General features: G+C 40.4%; 1 protein-coding gene and 1 pseudogene across 5 annotated transcripts; one reads left to right on the top strand and one right to left on the bottom strand.

The window, feature by feature from the left end:
- Positions 1-240: 240 nt before the first annotated feature.
- Positions 241-18,994, bottom strand: ZNF485 (zinc finger protein 485). Of its 4 annotated transcripts, none has more exons than XM_081267484.1 (5): positions 18,822-18,994; positions 16,539-16,846; positions 13,903-14,029; positions 13,392-13,475; positions 241-6,920 (listed from the first exon to the last, which is right to left on the bottom strand). In XM_081267484.1, exons 2-5 carry the CDS (start codon positions 16,602-16,604, stop codon positions 6,172-6,174), a joined length of 1,026 nt encoding a protein of 341 aa, XP_081123610.1. In that variant the 5' UTR covers positions 16,605-16,846; positions 18,822-18,994; the 3' UTR covers positions 241-6,171. The 4 variants fall into 4 exon arrangements, with proteins under 4 accessions (XP_081123610.1, XP_081123609.1, XP_081123611.1 ...); XM_081267483.1 differs by having other exon boundaries at positions 16,539-16,796; XM_081267485.1 differs by having other exon boundaries at positions 16,539-16,695.
- Positions 1,939-2,503, top strand: LOC308633984 (proton-transporting V-type ATPase complex assembly regulator TMEM9-like; annotated as a pseudogene). Its single transcript has one exon. The product of its transcript is annotated as a proton-transporting V-type ATPase complex assembly regulator TMEM9-like (transcript).
- Positions 18,995-24,697: the final 5,703 nt, after the last annotated feature.

The raw sequence follows: 24,697 nt of genomic DNA, 5'->3' as shown, positions 1-24,697 counted from the left end.
AAACAAAAGTAGATTAATGCTTTAATAAGTTCTTATCATCTCAATGTATAGGTTAAAATTTTGGTTTATATTAGCACAACAATGTTTGCTCTAATGGGAAAGCCTCAAATGTTTTTAATTGATGGGTAAAAGTGAGTCAGTAGTATTGCTTGGCCAATGATTTTTTTTTTTAAATAAGTGCCTTTTATTTATTTTTATTTATTTATTTTGAGAGAGAGAGAGAGAGAGAGAGAGAGAGAGAGAGAGAGAGAGAGAGTTAGTTAGTTATTTATTTTAGTTTTCAGTGGACACAACATCTTTGTTTGTATGTGGTGCTGAGGATTGAACTCCCGGCCTCAGGCATGCCAGGTGAGCACGCTACCGATTGAGCCACATCCCCAGCCCTGCTTGACCAATGATTTAATGAATTATTCCATATTTTTATAACCAATTTAGTTACATACAAACTTGTTCTCTATTTACACAGATCTTCTATATTACTTACTTAGACCTTTTATGTATAATCATATTAAAGCCTTCAATACAATAAAGACCTTTTTATCCAGAGATGTTTTCTTTCTTCCTTCTAGGACTCTCCAATTTTTCTTTCTTCTCTGTAGAAGCTCTTTCTAGAATTTTTCTTTTTGGTTACATTTTGAAACAATTCCTGTAAATCTTTGAATCTAGATAATTATATTTTAATAAGAAAAAATATTTCAATGGAAATGTATCCAAAGCTTTGGGACCCTTTGTACATATATCTGGTTTACCACTTTATGAAAACATAAACAACAGTTAGGCGTTAAGATTACTTGATGTTAACATCTTAACTTTATAAGTCAATATATATCTCTTGAAATAGGCATTTATATAATGAATTACATTTACCCTGAATTTATTTTAAACAGTAAAAGGCAGAGCATCAAGTAAATATACATAATAATGTTATGTATTTCCTGTTGAAGAAAAACAGTTAAGAGCAAATAAATACATATGTTAATTACCCTATAAATTAAAAATCTTTTAGATTATTTAATCAGCTGGAAAATATATTAAGAATGAAGATATAATTTATTTTTATTTAATCAGCCATTTTAAATTGAATTTTATTAAATCACATGACTTAAACGTATTTGGATCCATTTTTATTTTACTTTAAGTATTATAAGTGTACTCTTTTATCTATGTAAACTTTGACATTATGTAATGTAGTTAAAGTAGAATTTTTATGCATATACATATTTAATACTTGTGGCGACATATTTAGAAATCAGAAGAATAAAAATTTTGACCATTATGAGAACGTTGTGACATTAAATATTTCAGATTGCCATTATTTTGTAATGGTCAATTTACATTTAGTATCCCTAAAAAAGAAAAACAATGTGTGAGAAAACATAAGTAGAACATCTTTTGTTAACGCAATAATTTTTTGCAATTCTTTAGTAGTGTGACTGTCAAGAAAAAGGGCAATTCCTTGGAGAAACCTGTTATAGAACTATAGATTAGTTTATTTAACTCAGCATTGGGAAAGAATTCAGAACAAGGCTGCTATAAAAGATGCAGGAATTTGTTGTTTTGGATTTTGCCTGTTAAATTTTTCTTCCCACCCCCACCCCCTCACCCCAACCCGGGTTAGCAAGTATTTATTTGGGAACATGAAAGAAAATTTTGCCGCTGGGCATTCCTCTTTAAGGAACAGAGACGTTCCTTAAATGTTGGGGGAGGGGTGCGGGTATTTACTTGGGGCTTGTGGGGGTGGGGGGGGGTCCCAATCTGGCCCCAAATTCCTGAGCGCCAAGGGCACTGGCTTTCGCTGCTGGATCTGGGCTCCCAGACTTTACACCTAGAGTTCCAGTCGGGCCTGAGCTGCCCGGCCTTGACGGAGCATCTGGGGCTCCAGAGGGCTGTTATCCTCAGGAGGTGTCCGGTCTTGCTGGTTCAGCAAGCTTGATAAGTATGAAGCTTCTGTCTTTGGTGGTCTTGGTCGGGGGTTTGCTGGTGCCCCCAGCTCAAGCCAACAAGAGTTCTTAAGATATCCGGTGCAAATGCATCTGTCCACCTTATAGAAACATCAGTGGGCACATTTACAACCAGAATGTATCTCAGAAGGACTGCAACTGCCTGCACGTGGTGGAGCCCATGCCTGTGCCTGGCTATGGAGGCCTACTGCCTGCTATGTGAGTGCAAGTAGTCTACCTGTCCGTGGTGGGGGCCCTTTTGCCTTTTGCTGTACATGGCCTTCCTGATGCTGGTGGACCCTCTGATTGGAAAACCAGATGCTTACACTGAACAACTGCACAATGAAGAGAAGAATGAGGATGCTCTGTCCCTGGCAGGTCCCTGGCAGTGGCTGCTGCATTCCTCAAGTGCGCGCGCGCGCACACACACACACACACACACACACACACACACTCACCCAAACACCGTCCTAGAGCTGTGGAGGGTGCTCAGCAGCGGTGGAAGCTGCAGATGCAGGAGCAGCGAAAGACAAGTTTTCGATCAGCACAAAATGCTCAGCTAAGGGGGAAGCTCGGTCAGGTCAAGGACCCAGGTTGTGGCTGCCAAATTCCAGACCTGCAAGGAGCCGGGGGGCCACTTTCTATTTTGCCTCAGCCAATCTTCCCTGGGTCTTCCCTGTAAAGGCTCATGGCATCTTCCGGTCTCCCTGTTTGGAAATGTTGTACCCAACCATTTTAATTAGGGACTGTGATGGGTCTCTGATTTCTTGTGTCTCAGATCTTTGGGGTAGAGGGGGAGGGGAAAGGAAGTCCAGAAAGGAATGAAGATTATCCAAGGTGGCCTCAGGGTTGGGTGGCATCTGTCCCTTCTGGCTCCACATCTTGGGGATGTCACTGCCCTTTGCAAGATGAAGCTGTGTCATCATTGGGTGGGAGCAGGGCCCAGCATTCGGCAAGTGCTCCTGTCTACAGCGGCTCTTCCTCCACCTCCCTTCCAGCCCCTGTACCTCTGCCCAAATCTAGCCAGTGCCACTGAGCTTATGGAGGTCTTCAGGGCACTCTGGGAACTTGGCTCCTTCTCCCTGGCCTCCTTGTCCCGGATGCATGGCGGTGCCCGTGCATCCTGCCTGCTCTGCAGCCTGCCTCCCTGCTCCACACCAGGAGTCCGGGCAGGCTCTCAGCCCTCCCCAGTGTCTGCAGTTGTTGAGCCGGACAGTGGACTTTAATACCAAAACTCCTATCCTTGGATTGCCAGTTGTCCCTGAATTTCATTGTCCCAGTGCATGGAGGGAAACTTTGTCCCTCTGTTGTCTTAGAGTTGTCTGTACATCAAGGAAGCCATCATTAAATTGTTTTATTTCTATAAAAAGAAAAGAACAGGGCAAAGCTGGAGGGCGTGGCTAGAAGGTCCCCCCAGCAATGATGCGAGGAACTGAAAGAAATCCCAAGTATGGCAAGCAGAGCTTGCCATGTCGCTGCTGCATGGCCCTTCTGTGCATTCCAAGTGACCCGAAATCCCGCCTGCAGCCTGGGGGTCCCAACCCTGGGCGCCGTTCTGTCTTGAGTGTTTTTCATGTTTGTCCATCTTAAGTTAGAATATTGGCAGTCCTGTCTGGAACCCGCCAGGCTGAGGACAGACACATTGGCCCAAGCCCCACCAGGCCAAGAGCTGCAGCAGCCATGGTCCTGCACTAGTCACTCTGGGCCCTAGAAATCACAGTTCGCCCCCAGAGCTTCCCCAGCTGCTTGCATTCTGCCTGCTCTGGGAGCTGCTGCCCTTATGGTTGCGTCCATCTCGGGTGCTACTATGAGGGATCTTCCTAATAGAGCAGAAATATTGTGCGATCTATTGTCGCGGAAGAGCTACGGATAGTTCGAAACGCCAAACCTAAATCTCCCTGGCTACCATGGCGAGAGAAGACCCTCAAGTAATTCACGGATGGCTTCCTGCACATAAGAAAATAAAAAACTAAGTTTGGAGTGATTATTATTCTTCATTTCAAGAGACACTAGGAATACCAAGCCTACAAAAGTTTGATACTAAACATTTCCCTGCCTCTTTCCAGGAATTTACTATAACTAGTACATTGATGAGCAATGCAATCTCTGTACACTAGACTATTTCCTTAAATTTGAGTGGCATTTCTGGATCAATAAGAACATGTATTTAACAGATATATATTTACATTGTCAAACTTATCCAAAGCAGCTTAACCAGTTTTCACCAATCACTTTTTGAGTGGCCAATTCAGTGATATATTTTTTTTGTCATAAAGGCTCAAGTAATAATGTATGCAACAGGTACTACACCATTATTCTGTGATTTGGCTTTTTTCCCTCTTAATGTCTGAGAAATATTTTCCTGTCAATTCATACAAATGAAACCCATCAAAATATTAACTGATTTGGCCGGGCATGGTGGCCCATTCCTGTAATCCCAACCACTAGGAAGCTAAGGAAGGAGGATTACAAATTCAAGAACAGCCTCAGGCATTTAGCAAGGCTCTAAGCTTCTCAGAAAGACCCCATCTTTCTGTGGCTCAGTGTTAAGCGTCCCTGGGTTCAGTCCCTGGTACTCACCCCCCAAAATAAAAACCTGACTTAATGATAAATAATAGCACGGTAGTTCAAAGAATGCGCGTATCTTAATAAAACCACTGCTCTGAAAACAAAGCATTACAACAACTCCAACTTTTCATTGCTACCATACTATAAAAACATTTTTTTAATTTAAAAAAAAAAAATGAAAAGTAAAAATACTTTGGAGGGATGGGTAATGGAGATTCGACTCAGGGTCACTAGGCCATTGAGCCACATCCCAAGCCTATTTTGTATTTTATTTAGACATAGGATCTCAATGAGTTGCTTAGCACCTTGCTTTTGCTGAGGCTGCCTTTAAACCTGCAATCCTCCTGTCTCAGCCTTCTGAACCGCTGGGATTACATGTGTGCGCCACCATGTCCAGCTACCATCTTTAGTTTTTATTAGATATTACTAAGTAGAAAGAAATGTTAAGTTAAAGGGCAAAGTGGTAAGTCAAGAAGTTATGCTTCTCACCACCAAGCACATTATTCACAATTCCTTCAATAATGTGTAAATATACCAAAGTTCTTGTACCCTTAAAAGCACAAGATAGTTTCACTGATTTTCGCCAAACAGGTGCTCCCAAATCTGATTCACAGATCACTATATTTGGCCATTTCTTTTTATTTTAACCATTTATATTTCTTTCTTGATAACTGCACAATAGTTTCCAAGACCACATCTCTGCTAGGATTTGTCTCACACATTTTTTTTTTGTAGTTGTAGGTGGACAGAATACCTTTATTTTATTTTTATGTGGTGCTGAGGCTCAAACCCAGTGCCTTGCAGATGCTAGGCAAACGCTCTGCCGCTGAGCTACAGCCTCAGCCCTGTCTCACATATTTTTAAGCTCTCTCTAGTATCTGTTAAACATGTAGTGGTAATACTTTCCCATTTCTGACTCTTTGTGTTTTAATATTGTGAAGTCTCTGGTCATGAACAGCTTTTAGTGTTTATGTAAAATATATCTTTTGTTTGATTTTTATAGCTTCTAAATTTTCTGTTTTAGAAAACTATATTAAGCCATATGTGGTGGCACATGCCTATAATTCCAATAACTTGGGAGGCTGAGGCAGGAAGCTTGCAAGTTTTGCAAGGTCCTATTCAGAGCTCTACCCCATTTTTTTCAACTGGTACACAGTATTCTTTTGTAACTATTCCCATGTTGATAGATACTTAGATTCCAAATACTTCATTCCTGCAAACCACACTACAATGAACATCCTCACAAGTAACTTCTCCCAGAGAAACACAGAATATTTTTTCAAATATGTAATTTATTGAATGTCTCCTCTAATGATAGGAAGGAATAAACCACTCCTGCATGAGTTACCACACTAACATTAGACTGCTCTTTCTTGATTATGAATTTTCTTATGTTGTTTAAGGGCTGAACTCGTTCCCCCATTCATTACATTTGTAAGGTTTTTCTCTGGTATGCAGCCTCTGATGCTCAATAAGACCTGAGTGGTGCCAAAACAACTTCCTACACTTCTTATTTTGATAGGATTTTTCTCCAGTATGAATTTTCTGATGTCCAGGAAGGATGAGGTTTCATGAAAGCTTTCCTAGTCTTTACACTGATAGGGTTTATTTCCACTAAGAGTCTTTTGATAATCAAAGATGAGCGGTACCTGAAAGATTTCCCTCATTGATTACAGTGATAGGGTTTCTCTCCTACATGCATTCTTCGATGATTATTAAGAGCTGAGCTCTTCCAAAAAGCTTTTCCACATTCATTACACATATATGGTTTCTCACCAGTATGGATTCTTTGGTGTTGCAATATAGTTGATCTATCCCTGAAAGCTTTCCCACATGAATTACATTTAAAAGGTTTCTCTCCACTATGTATTCTTTTGTGCTGAGTAAGGGATGAATTCTGAGCGAAGACTTTCCCACAGATTTCACATTTGTAGGGTTTCTGGCCAGTGTGAACTCTCTGATGACTTAAAAGGATAGAATTCTTTCTGAAAGCTTTTCCACATTCATTGCATTTATGGGATTTTTCTCTAGATTCATTCTTCTGATGGTTAATAAATGTTGATGGCTTCTTGAAGAATTTCCCACATTTACTACATCTATAAGGTGGACTGCCCAAATGAATTTGATGATGATTTAAAAGAGATGAACTGCTCATAAAAGCTATCCCACATTCTTCACATTTATATGGTTTCTCATGAATGTGGTTTCTCTGGTGGCTAATAAAGGAGGTGTTATATTTGAAGACTTTCCCACATTCCTTGCATTTATAGGATCTCTTCTCTGTGGAGTCTCTGCTCTCCCAATCCAGGCCTCTTTCCAACATGAGAGTTTTTGCTTGCTCTCCAAGAACAGATCCTTCAGAAGGATTTTGCGTTAGGGCTGACATCTTTGTTTTAGGCCAATACTCTTGGACTGAAAGAAAATTTTAAGAATTCAAATGTCCTCTTTATTAGCAAACTGAAAATGAGAGTAATGTTCTATTCTGCATGACTAAGAGATAAGTACAATTATCAATGTGTCTCGTTTGTGATTCTTGCTGAGATGGCAAGAGTAATGACAGGAGAAGTAGGATTCAGTAAGAAACAGAAGAACTTTAAACATGAATATAGAGCACCTAAGAGGTTGATAAGTTAAGAAAATAACACAGAAAACAGCAGAGGGGAGGGGAGGGGAGGGGAGGGAAAGGAAGAAAAAGAATGTGAGAGGGGCTGGAGTTGTGGCTCAGTGGTACAGCGCTTACCTAGGACACGCAAGGGGCTGGGTTTGATCCTCAGCACCACATAAAAAGAAATAAAATAAAGGTATTTTGTCCAACTAGAACTAAAAAAAAAAAAAAGTGGCTGGGATTGTGGGTCAGTGGTAGAGCGTTCACCTAGTATGTGTGAGGCCCTGGGTTCAATCCTCAGCACCACATATAAAAAATAAATTAAATAAAAGTATTGTGTAAAAAAAAAAAAAAGTGAGGATAAATGCAAATTTGGGAGGAAAACCAAGTGCACAAAGCAAGCCATGATAACTAAACTCTTGTCAGTAGGATATTTGAGAACTTGAAAATTACATTTTTCTGAGAATTCAACAATATGCCAAATTTACTGTCTTGGAGGACAAAAACATTAAGGAAACAAAACAGTTCTCAGGCCAAGAATTTATTATAACAATCTAAATTTCTAACATGAGGTGAACTATGTGATTTTCCTCTAGCTGCTTACAGTTAACAGACCAACAGAAACTAAGCAAAATGATTTTGACAAGAATGTTTTTAAAAAATTAATGCAGCCAAACTTGTGAAATCAACAATCACTGATCAATTCTTTTACTGAATGCATTGGGGAGTGCGGGGGAATACTGGAGATTGAACGGAGGGAATAACTGAGCTATATCCCAGCTATTTTTATTTATTTTTTGAGACAGCATCTCAATAAATTTCTTAGGGTCTCATTAAATTGCTGAGGCTAGCCTCAAACTTGCGATCCTCCTGTCTCAGCCTCACAAATCACTGGGATTACAGGTGTGTGCCACTGTGCCTGGCATGAAAACAAATTTTTCTTACAAAATAATATAGATAAATAGATATTGTATCTGTATATATTATACCTATAGATATTATGTCCACTATATACCCTTACTTGTATTTATATGTGTATTAGTCTAGAGAAAAATTATATACATCATATACTAACACTAAGACTTATTTTTCAAGGAAATGTAAGTTGAAGGTAAACCTCGGTAAGAAAAAAATCCAGCTCTGTGTAGTTAGATTAATGTGTAATGATTTAACTAGAGAAATTTCCAAGGTACTAATTGCAGAATAGGTGAAGTTAAATTAGTTATATGAAGAGAAAGATACACACATGAACACTTTGTGACAAAGGTAGCACACAAATTGATGAGGAAAAGGAAACTCTTCATTAACACATTTTTGGGGAGAAATAGTAAACATGAAATCTACTCCATACAATGCACAAAAATCCTTTCTAAAAGAATGATTAATCTAAATGTAAAATACAAACTATAGGGCTGGGGTTTGGGCTCAGTGGTAGCCTAGCACTGGGTGAAGCACTGGGTTCAAGCCTCAGCACTGCATAAAAATAAATCAATAAAATAAAAATAAAGGTATTCTGTCCATCTACAGCTAAAAAAAAAATACATATTAAAAAAAGACAAACTATAAAGTTTCTAAAAATCACATAGTATAATTCCTTCATGAACATGGGGAAAGGAAATAAAAACAGGAAGAACACAAAAATAATATTGTTTTAAAAATGCAGACACACAAAAAATCAATGACAAAAAAGGGAATGAATGATAAACTGGGAAAATTTTCTATTCATCACAAGTCCATTAACTGTAAAAGTACAAACCAGAGAGAGGGATGATACCACACATGTAATCAAAAATGGGTATTTGGGGGCTAGGGTGGTGACTCAGTGGTAGAGCGCTTATCTAGCATATATGAGGCACTGCATTTAATTCTCAGTACCACATAAAGATAAAAATAAAGGTATTATGTCCATCTACAGCTAAAAAATATTTTTTAAAAAATTAAAAATGGGCATTTTGACAGCATACTACAGTGATGTGGCCATATCAATGTTTCTAGCAACTCAATTCAGAATAGCTAAGCTATAGAATCAACCTAAGTGCCCTTCAACAGATGAATGGATAAAGAAAATATGGTACATATATACAGTGGAATATTATTCACCCTTAAAGAAAAATGAAATTATGGCATTTGCAGGTAAATGGATAGAGTTGGAAAATATTATGCTAAACAAATTAAGCCAACCCCAAAAAAACCAAAGTCTAAATGTTTTCTCTGATATGCAGATGCTGATCCATAATGGGGGGAGGCTAGGGAAAAATGGAGGATCTTTGGAGTGGGCACAGGGAAGTGAGGGGAAGGGGGGGGGCGTGTAGAGATGGAAAAGATGATAGAATGAGATGGACATTATTACCCTATGTACATGTATAATTGCATGAATGGTATGACTCTGCATCATGTACATCCAGAAAAATGAGAAATTGTGCTTCATTTATGTACAATGAGTTGAAATGCATTCTGCTATCATGTTTAAATAATGAGGACAAATTTTTAAAAAATAAGTAATGGGGATTAAAGCAGAATTTTCAAAACAATTTTTTTTTAAATTTTGAAATAAAGTCTTGCTAAATTGCCAAGGCTGGCCTTGAACTTTCAATCCTCCTGTCTCAATCTCCCTAGTCATTGGGATTACAGGCATGTGCCACCACACACAGCTCAAACAATGTATTTTTAAATTCAGAGTCAGTTAAGTGAAATAATAATCAGTGCAATAATTAAATACAAATTTATTTAAAAACTGTTCACTCTGATATATAGATGCTAACTCTGATATACAGATGTTCACTCTGATATATAGAAGCTGGGCCGGGGCACTAGAAGTTCAATGGATTAGATAAAGGGGAATGAAAAGAAAGGAAGAGAAATAGGGAAAGGAAAGACAGTAGAAATTGGACATTATTTTCCTATGTTCATATATGAATAACCAACCAGCATAACTCCACATCATGTATAACAATAAAAATGGGAAATTATACTCCACGTATGTGTAATATGTCAAAATACATTCCATTATCATGCATAGCTAAAAAGAACAAATAAAAAAATTTTTAAAAAGAATGGGAATTTTGAATAACTATTTAATAAAATAGCCAACAGACATTTAAAAATGTCTTTAACCTCATTAGATATCAAAGGTATAGATATTAAAACCACAATGGATGGGTATGGAAAGTTAAACCCACTGCATAGCCAACTAGAACGATTAACTTCAAAAGACTGACAATATTAAGTGTTAACAAGGATAGAGAATAGAATTTGTAATAGAAAGATTCTAGAAAATCCCTAACATCTGCCTAAATATAGGTGATAAACTGCAGTATAGTCAAACAATGAAATACTTTATAGGAAGTTTTCATAGCATGATCCTCACATCAACCACAACAGCACACCTGAGAACACACTGAATAACGAGGTAGGGGCAACAATTTTACTCCAACATGTAATTTAATACATGCAAGAATTTTAATAATCACTGATCTCCAACAAAGAAATTAATGAAAACTTGGGCATGGTAGTGCATACCAGTAATCACAGCCACTCAGGATTACTAAATTACACTCCAGAACAACAACAAAAAAGGAAGGGCTCGGAGAATAGCTTAGCTCAATGGTGGAGTACATACATGGCACACACAAAAGCCCTGGGTTCAATCCCCAGCACCAAAAACAAAAGAAAATGTGGGGCTGGGATTGTGGCTCAGTGGTACAGTGCTCGCCTAGCACGTGCAAGGTCCTGGGTTTGATCCTCAGCACCACATAAAAATAAATAAAATATTGTGTCCAACTACAATTAAAAAATATATATTTAATAAAAATTAAAAAGAAAATGTAAATATATTTAAATATAAGTATAAACATTTGAATACAAGATTAGCAAACATGATTATCCACTGGTATATTAGAATAATGTAATACACCATGACCAAATGAACTTCTAAAAAAAATGCAAGGTCACTAACTGAAAATGAAATTTACCATACTAACACAAAAGGGAGAAAACACATTACTTCCATAAATGCTGAAAAAGCACTTAACAAAATCAGCAATTATGCCTGATTTGAAGAAATAAAAATTTCTTGGGGGGATCAGAATATAACTCAGAATAAAGAATACTGAGTTATTACTGTCAATGTATAAAGAATCTACACAATAACGTGGGGAAGAAAAGAAATTATACACAGCAAAAATAAACGGAATTATTTCAAAAGCATTCAAAACACCCTCCTCCACCTCCCATAAATGCTATTTGTCACTGGTATTTTCCATGAAGTACAGTTATAAAAGTTCCCCTGAAAATAATATAAGCAAAAGAATTATTTGAAGGCCAGGCACAGTGGCACACGACTGTAATCCTAGCAATTTGGGAGTTCAAAGCAGGAGGATGTCAAGTTGAAGGCCAACCTTAGCAACTTGGCAAGGCCCTAAACTATTTGGCAAGAACTTGTCTTAAAACAAAAGATAAAAAGGATGGGGTAAGCACCCCTGAGTTCGATCCCAGGTGCCAAAAACTAAAATAAATAAAAATTTAAAAATAAAAATAAATACACCTTTTTCTTTAAATAAAAGTTGTGAGTTAAATGTCCTTTACATACATATAGGTATTCAAACCTAACAGCCAGTTCAACTGAAGAATCCTAGACACAATCCACTAAAGATACAAAAAGACCAGCATAACCATCATTACCATTCTAGTTGACAATACAAAGTAAAGGACAATACTAAGTAAACCTTTCTTAAAATTTACAATATGGCCAGGCATGATGGCTCATGCCTGTGATCCCAGCATCTCAGGAGGCAAAGGCAGAGGATCACAAATTCAAACCCAATCTCAGCAACTCAGGCCCTAAGCAACCCAGCTAAACTCAGTCTCTAATAAAACACAAAATAAATAAAATACAAAAAAAAAAGGGGCTGGGGATGTGGCTCAGTGGTGAAGCACCCTTTCAATCAAGACAGGAAGGAAGGACGGAAGGACAGACAGAAGGATAGACAGAAGGAAGGAAGAAAATGACAGCTCTAAATGACATAACTATATGAAATGATTTCCAAAATATGAGTGACAAAAGTAAGATGCAAAATAGTGTGCTACCATGTGCTTAAAAAAATGAATATACAGGGCTGGGGATGTGGCTCAAGCGGTAGCACGCTCGCCTGGCATGCGTGCGGCCCGGGTTCGATCCTCAGCACCACATAGCAACAAAGATGTTGTGTCTGCTGAGAACTAAAAAATAAATATTAAAAAAAAATTCTCCTCCCCCCCCCCTCTCTCTCTCCTCTCTCACTCTCTTTAAAAAAAAAAAGAATATACAGCGAGGCACAGTGGTGTAAACCTATGATCCCAGCGGTTCAGAAAGCTAAGCAAGAGGATCTCAAATTCAAAGCCAGTGTCAGCAACTTAACCTCAAAATAAAATATTTTTAAAAGGCGAACAGCTCAAGAGGCTGAGGAGGAGAATTGCAAAGTTCAAGTCCAGCATCAGCAACTTAACAAGGCCCTAAGCAAGTCAGCAAGACCCTGTCTCAAAATAAAATATAGAAAAGTGGTTAAGCGCTGCTGGGTTCAATTTCTTGTAGCAAAAAAAAAAAAAAAAAAACATATATTTCACACAGAGCACACATATCTAGAAATTTCCACGTGAACCTTACACAGGATGCCTCTGGGGAGTGAAACTGTGTGATCAGAAAGGCATGTGAAGGATACTGCACAAAATTTAAACCCATTGGAAATTTATACCATAAGCATTTCTAAATTCTAGCAAAGAGAGGGAAACATAGAAAAAGAAAAATTAGGACAAAGCACCAAACAGTGGTTAAGTCTTTGCAGAAACATTTATTAGTCCTCTAAATTGATAAAACAAATATCAAAGGTATCAAATCAATAAAGATAATATGTGCTATAAAAAATATAAAAAACTAAAATATCAGAGCTGGAATTGTGGCTCAGTGGTAGAGCACTCAGCTAGCATGTTACATAAATAATAAATAAACACCAGAGGAAACAGCTAGCTTATATTACATCTAAATTGTAAACATCCTATTTCAAATAACAATCAAAATTAAATCAGAAAGACAGACTAAGGAATTCCGAATTATAACTGTCAATATATAAAGAACCTACACAATAATCTGGGGAAGAGAGGAAATTATACAGCAAAAATAAAAGGAATTATTTCAAAAGCATTCAAAACACCCCCCTCCACCTCCCATAAATGCTATTTGTCACTGGTATTTGCATGAAGTACAGTTATAAAAGTTTCCCTGAAAATAATATAAGCAAAATTACCTGAGGGAACCTCTTGCACCTCCATCCAAGGCTCCTCTCCTTGCTCCAACTGAGTAATTAGTTTGGGTTTGGAAGAGAGAAGCCCTATTCATAGAGAAAGAAAAGCAAACTGACCGTGGTTATGAGCCCAAGGAATCATCCCAGACCTCAATATTCAGGGAAGCCTAGAAGATAGTTTTAAGCATGCCTAAGTCATGTAGTAACACAACTAGAGGAGGTAAAGTCAATTAGAACTGGGTCCTTCTTACAGATGAGAAACTCTCACTATATTTGGAGGCAGATAAGTTTTAACATGAAAGTCAGAGAAATGAGCTAGTCTGAACAACAATGTTATCCATCTTAAATTCTATGACTCTGATCTCCCTGAGGAGTGGAAGGATTCCAGCATCTAAGCCCATGTTTTGTTTTGTTAAGTCATTTAAGATTTTTTAATATCCCACACCATGTACCCTATGAAAACACAAAGTTGTCCAGTAAACCAATTCTGAGTTCAGAAGAAAGATATCCTTACCCACAGACACCAGATTCCCATAGTTCTCCATCACCACATCCCTGTACAGGGCCTGCTGGTCAGCATCCAGGTGTCTCCACTCCAGCCGGGTAAAGGTCACAGTGACATCCCCAAATGTCAATGACTCCTGCAAAATAAAACCCAATTCTGCTCATCTAGGAACCACTGTTTACATCCTCACCCCTGAGGCCTAAACCAGGATGACTTCACTAGAAAAGGAAAGCAAGAGGTTCAAGGCCATCTGGAACAAGACAGGGATGCCCTCTCTCACCACTTCTATTTAATTTAGTCCTTGAAATACTAGCCAGAGCAATTAGACAGACAAAAGAAATTAAAGGCATAAAAATAGGAAAAGAAGAACTTAAATTATCACTATTTGCAGACGACATGATTCTATACCTAGAAGACCCAAAAGGGTCTACAAAGAAACTACTAGAACTAATAAATGAATTCAGCAAAGTGGCAGGATATAAAATCAACACGCATAAATCAAAGGCATTTCTGTATATCAGCGACAAAACTTCTGAAACGGAAATGAGGAAAAACACTCCATTCACAATATCCTCAAAAAAAATAAAATACTTGGGAATCAACCTAACAAAAGAGGTAAAAGATTTATACAATGAAAACTACAGAACCCTAAAGAGAGAAGTAGAAGAAGATCTTAGAAGATGGAAAAATATACCCTGTTCATGGATAGGCAGAACTAACATCATCAAAATGGCGATATTACCAAAAGTTCTCTATAGGTTTAATGCTATGCCAATCAAAATCCCAATGGCATTTCTTGTAGAAATAGATAAAGCAATCATGAAATTCATATGGAAAAATAAAAGACCCAGAATAGCAAAAGCAATTCTAAGCAGGAAGTGTGAATCAGGTGGTATAGCGATACCAGATTTCAAACTATATTACAGAGCAATAGTGACAAAAACAGCATGGTACTGGTACCAAAACAGGCAGGTGGACCAATGGTATAGAATAGAGGACACAGAGACTAATCCACAAAGTTACAACTATCTTATATTTGATAAAGGGGCTAAAAGCATGCAATGGAGGAAGGATAGCATCTTCAACAAATGGTGCTGGGAAAACTGGAAATCCATATGCAACAAAATGAAACTGAATCCCCTTCTCTCGCCATGCACAAAAGTTAACTCAAAATGGATCAAGGAGCTTGATATCAAACCAGAGACTCTGCGTCTGATAGAAGAAAAAGTTGGCTCCGATCTACATATTGTGGGGTCGGGCTCCAAATTCCTTAATAGGACACCCATAGCACAAGAGTTAATAACAAGAATCAACAAATGGAACTTACTTAAACTAAAAAGTTTTTTCTCAGCAAGAGAAACAATAAGAGAGGTAAATAGGGAGCCTACATCCTGGGAACAAATCTTTACTCCTCACACTTCAGATAGAGCCCTAATATCCAGAGTATACAAAGAACTCAAAAAATTAGACAATAAGATAACAAATAACCCAATCAACAAATGGGCCAAGGACCTGAACAGGCACTTCTCAGAGGAGGATATACAATCAATCAACAAGTACATGAATAAATGCTCACCATCTCTAGCAGTCAGAGAAATGCAAATCAAAACCACCCTAAGATACCATCTCACTCCAGTAAGATTGGCAGCCACTATGAAGTCAAACAACAACAAGTGCTGGCGAGGATGTGGAGAAAAGGGTACACTTGTACATTGCTGGTGGGACTGCAAATTGGTGCGGCCAATTTGGAAAGCAGTATGGAGATTCCTGGGAAAGCTGGGAATGGAACCCCCATTTGACCCTGCTATTGCCCTTCTCAGACTATTCCCTGAAGACCTTAAAAGAGCATGCTAGGGATACTGCCACATCGATGTTCATAGCAGCACAATTCACAATAGCTAGACTGTGGAACCAACCCAGATGCCCTTCAATAGATGAATGGATAAAAAAAAATGTGGCATTTATACACCATGGAATATTACGCAGCACTAAAAAATGACAAAATCATGGAATTTGCAGGGAAATGGATGGCACTAGAGCAGATTATGCTTAGTGAAGCTAGCCAATCCCTAAAAAACAAATACCAAATGTCTTCTTTGATATAATGAGAGCAACTATGAACAGAGTAGGGAGGAAGAGCAGGAAGAAAAGATTAACTTTAAACAGAGACATGAGATGGGAGGGAAAGGGAGAGAAAAGGGAAATTGCATGGAAATGAAGGGAGACCCTCATTGTTATACAAAATTACATATAAGAGGTTGTGAGGGGAATGGGAAAATAAACAAGGAGAGAAATGAATTACAGTAGATGGGGTAGAGAGAGAAGATGGGAGGGAAGGGGAGGGGGGATAGTAGGGGATAGGAAAGGTAGCAGAATACAACAATTACTAATAGGGCATTATGTAAAATTGTGGATGTGTAACCGACGTGATTCTGCAATCTGCATTTGGGGTAAAATTGGGAGTACATAACCCACTTCAATCTAATGTATGAAATATGATATGTCAAGAGCTTTGTAATGTTGTGAACAACCAATAAAAAAAAAAAAATTTAAAAAAAGAGGTTCAAGGCCAGCTTCTGGTAATTCAGACTGTGTCCTGGGAATCAGGAAGCTAGAAAACTGGGAGGGGTGGCTATAACACTCACCATGGGATCTTCCAACATGACAGTCATGCTTTGAGGGGCCTGGCCTTTACTCATTTCTCCCTTCATTGATGATTGCTTCTGTTGCCTCTTCTTTTTTCTCCATCACATTCTTTACCCAGAGCCTTGCTGCATTTTCCATCCTGTAATTTCTCATTACCTGACAGGAGAGGCTTGTATTTACTGCCAGTAACCTCTCAGATGTGAGCTCCATGGGGGTGAGTATTTCCTGGGTCACTGCTGGCTCCCTAGCCTGAAACACTGCCCAACACAGAAGTGTTCAGGATTTGTTCCAACAACAAATGAATAAACTGAAAGACATGGAAAATGATACTGGATTTCTCTCTAAAATTTACAGGAAGCATGGTCTGACTCTGGGGAATAATTTTTTTAAAAGAGAGGAAAAAAACTGTTTTCCAAACCTGTAACTCAATATACACTAAGATACAGTGCCAAGTTCTAAGAAATACATCATGACTCTGAATTTTCCCAATTGTATAGAGTACTACTATATATGTTTCGTTTTGAGGTTTTGTTCTTCTTTTGTTATGGAGAGATTGCAATAAATCACTGAGTAGATCTTAAAGCAGGAGAAGGAACCATCTTTATTCACCAGTTGGTGGTCTGGATCCACCAGCTGGCGGGCTAAGGGGCAGACTGCAAGTCTACACACCCTTTGACATCCTTCCAGAGTTTGAGTACACCTTTTATAGTTCAAAACCATATTAATCATAAGTGGCTGTTGCTATGGTTCAAAACCATAAACAAATGTCATGAGATCTAAAAATCATAAGTAGAAGGAGAAATTAGTCAAAACAACCCTAGTTAAGTACAAATTAAAGAATGGTTACTAAGGCCTAGACAATCATTCTCTGACAGGGTACATTGTTCCACAAAAATGGGAACAAAAGGGGCTGGGGATGTGGCTCAAGCGGTAGCGCGCTCGCCTGGCATGCGTGCGGCCCAGGTTCCGTCCTCAGCACCACATACCAACAAAGATGCTGTGTCCTCCGAAAACTAAAAAATAAATATTAAAGTTCTCTCTCTCTCTCTCTTAAAAAAAAAAAAAAGTTTAAAAAAAATGGGAACAAAAAGAAAACAATTTTACATTGTATAAGAATTGCCATTTTGCTTGCCAAACAAGCTATGCTAACCAACTGTTGATAGGTACAGAGGTGGGGTGTTCCCCTGGGAGAAGCATTCCTTACATGACATTGAGTCTTATGGCAAAATGGAGTCTGTTTAGTCATTGCCCATACAGCCTGGCCCAAAACAACTTCGAGGTACTGAGAATGAAACCCATAACCTTATGCAGGAAAGTCAAGAGAGTTGCCTTCCTTGCATGAATGATTCACCAATCGTTCACCAATAGCCTAAGTGCTAAATGTGTCTACTTTCCATTTTCTCTAAGTCTGCAAACTACTTTTCCATTTCCAGCACTGTAGAAGGCAAGTGCAGCAATAATCTGGTGACATGTATGTAAAGGAGAAGAAAATGAAGGAATAACAATAGAGAGAAGGGGCTGGGGATGTGGCTCAAGTGGTAGCGCGCTCGCCTGGCATGCGTGCGGCCCGCGTTCGATCCTCAGCACCACATACTGAAGGACCCCAGCCCCATAACCTAAGGCCCGATTATGAAAAGTAGAAAGTATGCAGTAAACAGGTGAGCTCACCACATGACCTGTTAGAAAGGGCACCCTGCCCACATCACAGGACATGCTTGAGCAAACTGGGATCATAAGCGGGAACAGGGAGGAAACAAAATGTAATCCTGTGAGATTTATGAGTTTTTCGGGAACCTATAGTGAAAAACAAGTTTATCATAGTGAAAAACAAGTTTACCCTTTAAGTGACATGTATGCTGGATTCAAAAACACCTGTTATTGTGCTAGGTGGAAAACAACTCCTTTTTCCCTATAAAAGATCTGTACCCCAAAGCCTGGTGTGCCAGTTCACCAAAGCTTCCGCTGAGGTTTTGCTGTGCACCCACAGGCGCCTGTGTATTAATAAACTTGCCTCTTGCTTTTGCAGCCAGTGTGACGCTAGTTCTCTTTTGGACGGGGGATTTGAGGGTCTGGGGGTCTTTCAATACAAACCAAGATGTTGTGTCCCCCGAGAACTAAGAATAAATAAATAAATATTTTAAAAAACCAATAGAGAGAAATTGTATTGGCTCAAGCAGCTTGGCCCAGACACAGAGCACTGCATCTTCAGGTCAACTGGGCATAAACCTCAACTCACAGTGAAACGCACTGGGATCTCCTAGGATAAGGAAAATGCAACTTGCCTGGATCTGGGGTCGTGGTAGTCTTAGCGCCATCTGTCTCTTCCAAGCAATGGCAGGGAATCCTGCGTTAGCCCATCCGAGAAGACAGCCGCAGGAAAAAGTCGTTCTAAGTCCTTCAGAAAAGGAAAAAGACCAGCCCACCACCGGCCCGATTCCCTACCACGTGGGTGAGATCAGTACCTTTGCCAGCGCGGGTGGGCGGTCTGGTCGGAACTTCAGTCCTGGCGGGAGCCAGCCTCGCGCAGCAGAACCCCTACCTGGGGCCTGGCCCACGCACGCCTCCCTCCCCACCGGCCCCAGGAAAAGGAAGGGCGCCCCCGCCAACCCCTGAGGGGCTCAGGACCCGGGCTCCCCGAGGCGGCCAGACTCCGGAACTGAACGGTGAGAGACGACTACCACCCGAGCCGCGCGATTGGGTGAGAGCCTGGGCGCGCCTTCCCCCGGCCCGTGGGGCTGGGAGGTGGGGGAATCGGAGATGGCCGCGGAGGCCTCTGGGAAATGTAGTCTATGCCAGAAGTCTTCGTTTCCCCCGCCCAAACCAGATGGGCATCAGCCCCTGGAGCTTTGAAAAACAGAGGACAGGAGATGTAGCTCAGTGGTGGGGTGTTCACCTCGTATGGGTGAGGCCCTAGGTTTGGTCCCTAGCGCCACAAAGAACGTTAAACTATTAAAAAATAAGTAAATAAAGGTCCCAGCTGGAGATTCTGAACTAATTGATCTGGGTGTTGTACTGGCATCATCCTCATCCTCATCATCATCATCAGTAGTAATATATATTAATTGTGCAAATTAATAGGACTCACTGTGATACTTCTGAAGCCAGAATTAAAAACAGGCAGTCAGTGTAGATAGGCAATCCTGTCAGATGGAGAAAATAGAGGCCAGTTTGGATCCAGGAACTTGGAGACTGCCCCTGAGGAATTGAAATGTTAATGCCTTCAGGAGCCCTGCCTCCACCCTTATCAAGATCGCCTGCCCCTGCTCCAATCTGTTGCTAAGGTAACCTGCCCCAGAAATTGTCCCTTCCTACAGGGAGTTTTAAAAGTTGTAAATTAATGTCTCCTTGATTGCTTCCTCCATGGATCACTCCATTCTTGTGACCAAGCCAGAATGTTCAGACATGTCACTCAGTAATATGTATGAGTTTACTGAAGGTATAGGAAAGTGAAAGGGGACACTCTCTAGGGAGAGAGTGGGTCCTCTGAGACAGGAGAGGGACAAAGTGCCTGTCCTGCAATCCAGTTTATTGAGGATTCCAGAGAAGTTTCCAGAGAGCCTTACCCATGTTCACCTCTTGACTTTTGACTGACAGCAAAATCACATCAGATTTTCAAGTCCCCACTGCCATGCCAACTCTAGGTTACTTTGGCCCATGCTGACTGATTCTAATTGGATGTGTGTGTGTGTGTGTGTGTGTGTGTGTGGTGGTGGTGGTGGTGGTGATGGTGGTGGTGCTGAGGATTGAACCCAAAGCTTTGTGCATTCTAGGTAAGCACTCTACCAACTGGTCAGAAGCTCAATGTCCAGACTGGTGCAAGCCTCAGGCTGCACAACTGCTGTGTTAAGGCCCAGCCCACACACGCTGGTCCGACTCTATCCCCAGCCCCTAATTGGATTCTTAAGCACACATTTCTACAGATTTTATGGTTAGGAGAAACTATTCTTATCTCCCAGAGTTTCAGGATCTGTTCATAAAAGTCCCCTGAGTTCCTCCTGAAAGACCCTCAGGCCCCCAAATCCCCCGTCCAAAAGAGAACTAGCGTCACACTGGCTGCAAAAGCAAGAGGCAAGTTTATTAATACACAGGCGCCTGCGGGTGCACAGCAAAACCTCAGCCGAAGCTTTGGTGAACTGGCACACCGGGCTTTGGGGTACAGATCTTTTATAGGGAAAAAGGAGTTGTTTTCCACCTAGCACAATAACAGGTGTTTTTGAATCCAGCATACATGTCACTTAAAGGGTAAACTTGTTTTTCACTATGATAAACTTGTTTTTCACTATGATAAACTTGTTTTTCACTATAGGTTCCCGAAAAACTCATAAATCTCACAGGTTTACATTTTGTTTCCTCCCTGTTCCCGCTTATGATCCCAGTTTGCTCAAGCATGTCCTTTGATGTGGGCAGGGTGCCCTTTCTAACAGGTCATGTGGTGAGCTCACCTGTTTACTGCATACTTTCTACTTTTCATAATCGGGCCTTAGGTTATGGGGCTGGGGTCTTTCACTCCCATAGACATTATCTTGGGCCACAATTTCTCCTGCAGTTAACAGGTAGTTTGCTGAGGAATGTGATATATCCTGTCCATTTAGGCCAGGCAGAGCTGTGGGTAAATATCTTCTTGGAAAGGAAAGCACGTGGGGGTCAGCACAGCGGGCCCATTTTATAGAATTATTCTCTTAACCCTGTGACTCCACCAGTCACATCTGTCTGTCCCACAACACCACCTATCGATATAAACCTAGTGTAAAGATAAAATTTCTAAGCTGCAAAATCCTGAGTTAAAGTTAAACTTAAAGTGTAAAAGACTAGGGCATTGTAAAGCTTCTAGATTACAAGGCCTGGGCTAAAAGGTAAAAGCCTATTGTTACAATTCCCCTGCTATCCCCAGAACCTGTTATCTCTGTAAAGTTGTTAGGACAATGCGGGAGCTGCTCAGTAAATATCTCTATTGATTCCCTGGTTGTTTAATAGCTAAGGGCTCCAGGTAACATGGCAAGTAGGCATCCAGGCCCCAGAACCAATCAGTTTGAATGTGTACCCCACTTAGAAGTGACCAATCACCCCTACCCAAACTGTTCCCGCCAATGAATGGACTAATCATGTATCAGAATTGTTGTTCAATTTCCCCGCGCCTCATGATGATTTGTTCTGATGTATGCAAGGCCCCCCACCCTCTCCAAAAAGTGTACTTAAGCTCTGCTTGACCTCTGCTCTGGACTCTGGGCTGCACTCCCTTCTTGAGTGAGTACAGAGTCCCAGCGCGCTGGAACGGATCCCTCTAATAAAAATCCCCCTTGCCATTGCATGGAGCTAGTCTCGTGTGGTCTCTTTCTCCGATGCTTTGCCGGACCCTTACACTAGCTAAGAAAAATATAATGTTTTACTGTAACTGTCTAATCCTTACTATTGTACAATCTTGCAGTTGGAGTTGGTCTGTCAGAGATACAATAATTGAAAGGAAATCTATGTGTACAGGCATGAATCCAATTGCACAATAAGGAGTCTGAACAGTCTACAACTAAATTGAGGGTACAAAAAGGTGCCAGCTCTAATGTGCTAGAACAGCAGGACACCAAAAGAAAGGTTTGTGTTTTTGTTTTTTTTAATTTCTTTAATCCTTTCAATCAAGTGTTGATCTTCTGGAGTACTGCTTCTCAGCCAGGCACCAGGAAGCTGCAAATCATCCTGCTGTGTGTCAGGGACACAGTCCTGGAGAAATTAAAAGAAAAAAATCCCAGGAAAGCTGCCTGGTCTTTAGAGAAATGGGTAAAAAGAACCTGGCCTTCACCCTGCCTTCCAGCCACTCTTTGCCCCTGGGAATAAAATTTGAGTTTGAAAAAGGAACACAGTTCACTGCTTCTGCTGACAAATGAAATCTACATGGGCTGTAGGTGAAGGAGATGGAAAATGACACCCCCAGAACAAAGAAATGACAATGACCAGGAGGAAGGGGATGAGCAAGCAATCATTAATCCACTCCCTGTAAACTCTTTCCCAGTAACAGTGGGCCCCCTGGGGAAAGGAAGTAAACTGTCATCCTTCCTGGGTTCATCCCTGAAAGAAAAGCCAGGCACCAAGAAATCAAAGGAGACCAAGCAGAGATACACAAGAGAGTTTGTCAGAGCTAACAAATAAAGTTACATCTCTCCATAGATGGAGAGAGACAATACGGGCAGGGATTAGAGCAGGGCTGGTTCTAATGTGGGTGGTTAAGTGTGAGTTGGTATGAGGGAGTAGTGAGCCTTTCTTAGAAAGGCCCTTGGACAGGAAAGAGAAACTTTTTCTTAAGATGGTGGCTGTCACTTAAGATGGCCATCCAGATGCTAAGCAAGGACCTTATAATCCCCAGCATCTCCACCAAAAGCAAATATTCATCCCTTCCCAACCACAATTGGTCCTGAAGGGAGGAGGCTGATACTGAAACTCTGGGCTCTGGACTTTTATTCTTTCCCATGAGTCTGGAAGAAGAGCAAATAGTGAAGCTCTGGGTAACAGAGGAAGAAGATAAACAGTGAATTCTGGCCAAGTTCAGAGCTTTTCCCAGTGACATTGAGTTTCAGGCTTTTTACAACTGCTTTCCTGACTGTCCAAACCAACATGTCCTACTTCAGTCTCCAATAATTAAACTACCCTCATTGTAAACTATAAAACTCAGACTCCATCTGTAACCAGCAGCCATTTTTGTGCCCAGAAAATGAGCCTAATTGATTGACTTTACTCTGGAATAAAGGAAAGCTTGCTGATCCGTTTGAGGTCTGTTTCTGTCCTGGTTATTTGTATTTTCATAATGGTGCTGAAACCATGTGGTTATTTTTGCTTATCGGAGGCCTCAGTGATTTCTTTCAGGGTTCTTATGGATTCAAATAAATCCACAGATGGTGGCAGAAGACAAAAATAAAAGAAATAAAGTTTGTTTTGAATGAGAAAAGGAAAGATGAAACTCCCTGTGCTTCTAGGAGAAAACTGGTAGAAAGTTTTCCACTTGAGTATACTATCTGGGGACTTAAGATTCTAGAAAAAGGCATTGGTCAGAGTCCCTGCTAAACAGACATTAAAAAGCATTGGGGCTAATTGCTGGAATCTATGTTGTCAAAAGCTTGGTCCTTGTCCCTTTTGCCAATCCAATAATGAGGACACAGTTTTGAGAAGAAAAAAAAAAAGAAAAAAGATTTATTGTTTTGCCAATGTCTTGGCTGGGCACAGAATCACGAGCCACCACACAGCTTTGTAGATTCAAACAGCAATTCTTTATTCCCGAACTCACACCGGCCTCCACACACTCTCTGGGGCAATCCCAGTTCTCCTCCGCCCAATTCACCTACTCCACGAGGCTTTTTTCCAATCTCCTTTGAATCTCACGAGAACTCAACGGGAACAAGCAGCAGGAACACCCTAATCCTGGCAGCAATAATCTTCAACCTCCAACTTCCCTAAAACCCCTATTGTCTAAAACCGGGAATGCCCTAAACCCAAGGACCGGGATACTTCCTCAAACCTGATCAGCTCTAAACCCGGATCCGCCTTGGTCCTTGAGCAAGGTCACCTTACATGCAATGTCAACAGCGAAATCCATTTAACATGGGGTACGCGAGCAAGGAAATTTTGATGCGTCATTCCTACTTGGCAATGGCCCTCAGCATTGTTTTGCTAGTAAAGGAGAAACACAGGGTACTCCTGTCCCAAAGGCTATGATTCTGCCCATCAGTAGGAATAGGGGGTTTTTAAAGAGGTGATTTAGAGAAAATGGATTAGGGAGTAGATCAGAAAGGAGAAGATGGATCAGGGAGGTTAGGGAAAGGAAGATCAGGAAGGAGAAGATCAGGGAGAAGAAGGTTAATTAAAAGAAAAAACATGTAAGTTTCAAAGCCGCAGGGACATAGTCAAAGCATCATGCTGTATAGATAGATATTGGGAAGGTACTAAGGCTCTTGGCTTGGCCCATGACCTTCTATTTGGCTGTGTGCTTTTAGTTCTTTTTTTTTTTTTAAGAGAGAGTGAGAGAGGAGAGAGAGAGAGAGAGAGGGAGGGAGAGAGAGAGAGAGAGAGAATTTTTAATATTTATTTTTTAGTTCTCGGCGGACACAACATCTTTGTTGGTATGTGGTGCTGAGGATGGAACCTGGGCCGCATGCATGCCAGGCGAGCGCGCTACCGC

The sequence above is a fragment of the Spermophilus citellus genome (genome assembly GCF_964194105.1).
Source record: "Spermophilus citellus genome assembly, chromosome: 15".
NCBI lineage: Eukaryota > Metazoa > Chordata > Mammalia > Rodentia > Sciuridae > Spermophilus > Spermophilus citellus.
This window is presented reverse-complemented; position numbering and strand designations above follow the sequence as displayed.